Here is a 5,954-nt window from a genome sequence, read left to right as displayed (position 1 = left end):
TACAATCCCTTCTTGGCACTGTTACATCAGACATTCTTGGCTATTTTGATGAGAATCAAAGCAACAGCAATGATGTAATTAATTTTCTTTTTTAGTAGTAACATATTAACATTAAGATGATAACATCTTCATAACAATTACATCTGACCTCTATAATGATACAATATCAAGACTAAGTCGGGATATCAACTATGCACACAGCCTAATAAAAGATCAAAAAGAAGAAGAACGACTTGTAACACATAAACAACAACACCATTCATTTCATTGTCATTCTTTTTGCGGAAACATTTCATTGTCATTGACATCACACGAATTCGGGAAAAAGGTTCACGGAAAGCAGCTCCATTGTATGAAATGAAACCAAGTTAAACAGCAGCCAGAGCATACAATTCTTATTCATGGTATTTAACTCTGGGTAAAATTTGATCACGGCCGGGACAAGTGCATGACGAATACGTTGTACTCAACGGTGGCGTCGCCGGTCTTGAGGTCCAAGGTGTGCGTCCTGGCCTGTGCGTACCCCCGAGCCCACCTGAAAACGCCGGTACCGCCGACGACAGCCATCTCACGAACCTCGGTGAACACGGCGTTGCGACCCATAATGGCGACGCTGCTGCCGTTGTACTTGCCGGCGGTGAAGACAAAGTTCATGAGCATGAGCAGCGCCAGCTGGTCCTTGCCGGCGGCGATGTAGGTGCCCTGGGCGCGGCCCATGAGCCTGGATGAGTTGAGGCCGGGCCCGTCAGTGAGCGGGTCGTCGATGACGATCACGAGGCCGAAGGCTGCCTTGGAAGTGTTGGTGGTGGCCGCGCGCGCCACAGGCACCGACGTCGGGTCCGGTCCGCTCCCCACGTCGTGCCAGTACACCTTGAGGTGCGTCTCCTTCTGGGACGACGTGGTCTGCGGCTGCATGGTGGCCAGGGCGAGGAGGACCAAGAGCGCGGCAGAGGCCATGGATTTCCCTTGAGTAGTCGGTGCTTTGCTGTTGTGATGCTTTTCTGGGCTTGGCTGTAACGCGTGCTGTGTGCGTACGCTAGTATTTATGCGCTGCGGCTAGGCGCGAAAGCGGGTATACGTACATTACGCGGCGCATTACGAAAGTCGGCTCGTTGCTTCAGCAAGGGAACTACTAGAAGTTACTTCGCAGTAGGTACAACGGCTCATCTGCAACAGTGCGCAACCACCGTCCTCGCAGGGCGGCGTACATTGTGGTCCGTATCTTTCTAGCTAGCAGGCGGTATGGTGGTTTCATTTCCTGTAGCACTTTAGAAAATTTGTATTAGAGTGGTGTCTCTAGAGAGCCGTACTCTTGTAGCAGTGCTGTAGTGAAGTCGATATTGTACGTGTGAGGGAAAGTTGGTACTTGTTAGATCAGTTGTGTCATGTACGTCTATAGATATGATACACTCCTCGGTTGTGTGAGTGAATGTGAGGTGATGGAAATACGGAGGAATGTGAGGTGATGGAAGACAGAGATTGAAGAGTGACACCAAACGAGTGCTTTTGGTTCTCTGTTCTAGATCGACTCTCTCCCTTGCTGAACAAAGCCTCCCATGCTCTGGAGCCAGCTAGCACAAGGTGAAAATGTCCTGCAGCACTAACACCTACTCCCACCCTTGGGAAATACTTGTCGGAGAAATGGATAAAAATAGATGTATTTACAACTAAAATACGTCTATATACATTCATTTCTTCGACAAGTATTTTCGGACAGAGGAAGTACGACTTGGTGGTGGTAAATCAGAACCCTACTTGAGGACCTAAGAGCATATACAACCATGATTGGCTAATATTGGTCTCCAAACGCCCACGGACGTTGCCGGTCAGGTGTGTTCGTTTTGACCCTCATTTATGCATGCATGCAACCATGTTCCCTACATCTTCCTTAAATTGCCCGGTCAAATGTATGTGATTGACGAAGATGGAGAGACAAAGAGAAACGGAAGAATAAAGGAAAAGAAAAAGTGATCCGGGATGGGCCACACCTACATGGAGGGCTGCGCGGACATCCCATGTCCTTCCCATATTTGACTGTGGATATAGGGATCTACCAACCCGGTCATATATCTTATATATTTACTAATTAGAGGCAACAAACGAGGTTCCATGTTAACCCACATCAGTAAGATTAGTTTAGCTATTAAATTTTAAAATTAATCTTTATATTTATATTTACTAATTGGAAGCAACAAACGAGGTTCCATGTTAACCCACATCAGTAAGATTAGTTTACAAACTAAGATATTTCGTCCATCCAATTAATATATTATTTGTTCACAGCCATCGATGAAAGATGAAAGGTGCTCCCCTATGCCATGCACGAGTCTTCCTCACTTTGGACTCTCCCGTATTCGATTGAAAAGAGTGGCAGTCCGTATGTTTTCAAGGGAGATTGCTTCAGCCAAGGAAAACGTTTAGAACCGGTCGACCGGCTGAAACTCGGCCTGTCACGTCCACGCTGGTGACGGCCCCACGCACCACCGCTTTACTCTTTGTTATCCTGCGGCACGAAGCGCTCCTAGAGTTCTAGCCATTCGTTCCACCACTAACTATTCCCTCTTATCCCCTCACGCCCCTCTTTCCCTGTGGCTCCCAAATAACTTCTCACCGGTCGCCGGCGATGACCGTCATCGATCCGGCACCTACCTGCCCTCTGTCTATCCCGCGTCAAACTCCGCCGCGAACGGGCGCTACCTTGAGAGTAACCCACCACCGCGTGTGGCAAGGGGCGAGGTCATGGCCTGCGGCACCGATGAGGTATGGTGCTGGAGACCGGCCGGCAACTGCAAGCTATGTGGCCGCCGGCGTGGATTGGCTTGGCGCGGTGCTGGAACCGTAGTTTCGAGGAGCTGCAACCATGGTCGGAGAAAGCTGGAACCACGGTCTAGCGGAGCTGCAAGGCTCCTACATGCTGGCGAGGGAGTGCTACAACCATGGCCGAGAAAAGCTGGAAGCGTTGTCCGGCGGAGCTACAACCAGGTCCGGTGGAGCTGCGAGGTGAACCAGTCATTTTTTGCTTCCACCATCTTTTTTTTTGCTACAACCGTAAATTCTTTTGCTGGATCGCTGAGATGTTTTTGTTTCGTGACCACCGGCGGCGAGGCATGATTTTTGGCGACATTGTCAGCCCTCGGTTGGTTGCGAGGTGTTCTTTTTGCTGGAACCGGCATATTATTTTGCTGGAACTATCTTGTTTTTTGCTACAATCGACTGTGGAGCTCTTCTCCTCTGAATTTGTTTTTGCTGGAACCGATCTATTCTTTTGTTGGAAGCTGGTATTGTTTTTGCTACAACTGACGATTGGAGCTATTTTTTGCTACTGAATTTGTTATGCTGGAACTGAAGCCTTTTCTTGCTGGAACCTAGTAACTATTTGCTTCAAGGATTTTGTTTTGTTTTCAGTTTTTTTGTAGGACACCAGATGCAAGCCGACGGCGGCGGCAAGCCAGAGGCGGTGACGTCGATCTGGGGGATGCTGCAACCATGGCGAATCGCAAGCTGGAAGCAGCCGAGGAAGGGGATTAGAGCTGCAATCTGTTGGTGACCACGCGCTGAGGACCCATTGGCGGTCGTTCTGCAATCCCGAAGAACGGCTCCGGTGAGCGTGCCGACGAGCAGCTCCGGCGAGCGGCTCGGCGAGCTGCTAGGGCGAGGCGCGGGCGGTTCATGGAGTTGTGCTCAGAGTTGTATGCGAGCGAGGAGGGGATTTTTCTTTTTTTTTCTCTCTAGATCTGACGGTCACGTGTGTCGGTATCCAACGCTAGGGCGCTGACTGGCTTAAAATTGCGGCCGGCGCGCCGGCGCCTAGCAGTGCCCTTCAGCCAAAGAGTCCATTCGTGTCACGCTAGGAAACGTGCAAGGTAAGATCACCTACCAAATTAATTTTTTTTCTAGCGACTACTAATGAAGGTACCATGCATGTGTGACAGAGCTAGGTAAGTATGTTGTGTGTGCATGCATTTAGGTATGTGAACTACTTTTTCTACTCCAAAAATAACCACACACATAAGCAAAACACATATATGCCCCTATGCGTGTACTATACCTATCATGCATGTACTTAAACCACACCTACATATACACTGCTGAATCTGTATGTAACATGCACAAACTGTTTATAGAAAATATTAAGAAAATCAGTGTCAAAAGAATACTAAATCTATGTGGCAAATACATTTAATAAAAATCCTAGAATATATTTAAAAAATCAAAATTGCTCAACTATGCAAGTGCATCCAAGATCCATTGATTTCAGAAGTGAGGGCGTGTAGATCAAATTTTATTTATAAGATAGTTAAGGAGAAATGCCCGACAATGGAGAGCGCTTAATTAAGTAAAAATGTAATTTAGTAGAAGCCAAAGAAAAGCATCGCTTTTACTTTGTCCGAGGACTCTGTTGGGATGCTAGAAGGATCTATTTCCAAAAATACACAAACAAATTTTCAAAATCGTATCAGTGAGCGTCTAATAATTTGGGAGGGGGGGGGGGGGCTTTTAGAATGGAGAAGGGCGGGCTTCTAGGAATTTTTAATTCAGTTTAAAATAATTAAAGAAAACTTCTAAATTTAACTATTGTTATTTGAAGTATAAGGATGGCTTCTAGAACATTACAGACCAAGTGAAAAAAAAAGATTTGACCAGAAAACCCGAAATATAGGGAATTGTTGGCTTCCGAAAGTTCAAAAACTATCTTCAAGGAGTTTAATGATTTTCCAAACATTTTAAAAGTACAAGGATAAGCTTGAACTGAGCCATGGCTCATGACGATGCATGCAACTCAGCAGCATGTTCAAGTAATGAGTGCTTGACTGGTGGAGGCGTTGATGAGTTGCATAGGTTTATATGTGTGTGTGTGTGTGAGAGAGAGAGAGAGAGAGAGAGAGAGAGACCAGTATATAGAGAGTGATCGACACAAATTAGGTCCTCAGTAGAATATTTTAAACATATGTACCATGTAGATGCAAGCAATAATTATGCCAGTAGTAACTAGTAGAGAGAAAATTTGAAAAGTAGCAATTATAACTACAAGCTATAATGTTGTGTGGTTTCCTTTAATTGGCCCGCCCAGCAAGTATGTTGTAGCTCCACCACTTCATAAGTGCATAGGTTATCCTACATTTGTGACGTTGTAATGGTGCAACCTTGATGTTTTATGTTTTCGTGATAAGAGTGCTACAACAACACGTGACTCCTTTTCTTAATCCTCTATTCCAAAGGGCATCTCCAACGCCGACTCGCACGTTCCCGCCTGGCGCCAGCTACCCGCATTCATGCTGCTGTAGAGCAGCCGCTCCATATTGAAGTCGGCCCAGAGAGGATGCGACCTCTCACTAATAACTCTCATCATACATAGCGAACACAAATAATCTTCCTTCAACCCTTTATAATTATGTCGTGAAATGCATGGAAAGAATTTGAAGCATTGTTGTGTTGATTAGGGTCAATTTGTGTTTGATAAATTGTGTTGTGATGTGGTCATTTTATAATTGGCTATGAAAAGCAAACAATGAAAGGATGAAAAGAGTAGGTCAAATAAAGACTAAAATAGAAAAAAGCTACCATGGGTAAATGGGAGCATGATTGTCACCACAATACCAAACCAAGGGTTAATAGTCATGTTGGGTTTAATATTAGATTCGATGTCTATTGACATAAGCTTGTCTAGGCAGAATCAAAGGTATAGACCTTATTACAAGTTCAATAAAGCAGCCATGATGGCATTCTTTAAAAAAAGGATAGAGAAATATAATTGTATGCTTGTAGCAATGTGATAATCTATACTTGTATTTGAACACCGTCATCTATAAATGGAAAATGCCAGGTCAGCAAAACAGCCAATACTTTTATGTCTTAAGTTTTAACTATCAAGTAATGTGCACAAATGTTCTTTAGTTTGTACAGTCAGAAATGAGATTTAGAAATAAGAAAGTAGATATGAAGAATCAACCATA

At 45.0% G+C, this 5,954-nt stretch overlaps 1 protein-coding gene across 1 annotated transcript; it reads right to left on the bottom strand.

The window, feature by feature from the left end:
• Window positions 1-243: 243 nt before the first annotated feature.
• On the bottom strand, window positions 244-999 carry LOC123075639 (dirigent protein 22-like). The gene has a single exon (XM_044498196.1). The coding sequence runs from the start codon at window positions 955-957 to the stop codon at window positions 430-432; it is 528 nt and encodes a 175-aa protein (XP_044354131.1). The 5' UTR covers window positions 958-999; the 3' UTR covers window positions 244-429.
• Window positions 1,000-5,954: the final 4,955 nt, after the last annotated feature.

The sequence above is a fragment of the Triticum aestivum genome, chromosome 3D (genome assembly GCF_018294505.1).
Source record: "Triticum aestivum cultivar Chinese Spring chromosome 3D, IWGSC CS RefSeq v2.1, whole genome shotgun sequence".
Taxonomy (NCBI): domain Eukaryota; kingdom Viridiplantae; phylum Streptophyta; class Magnoliopsida; order Poales; family Poaceae; genus Triticum; species Triticum aestivum.
This window is presented reverse-complemented; position numbering and strand designations above follow the sequence as displayed.

Coding starts and splice junctions, on each gene's coding strand:
- LOC123075639 (XM_044498196.1), bottom strand. CDS start 957: ATGGCCTCTGCCGCGCTCTTGGTCCTCCTCGCCCTGGCCACCATGCAG.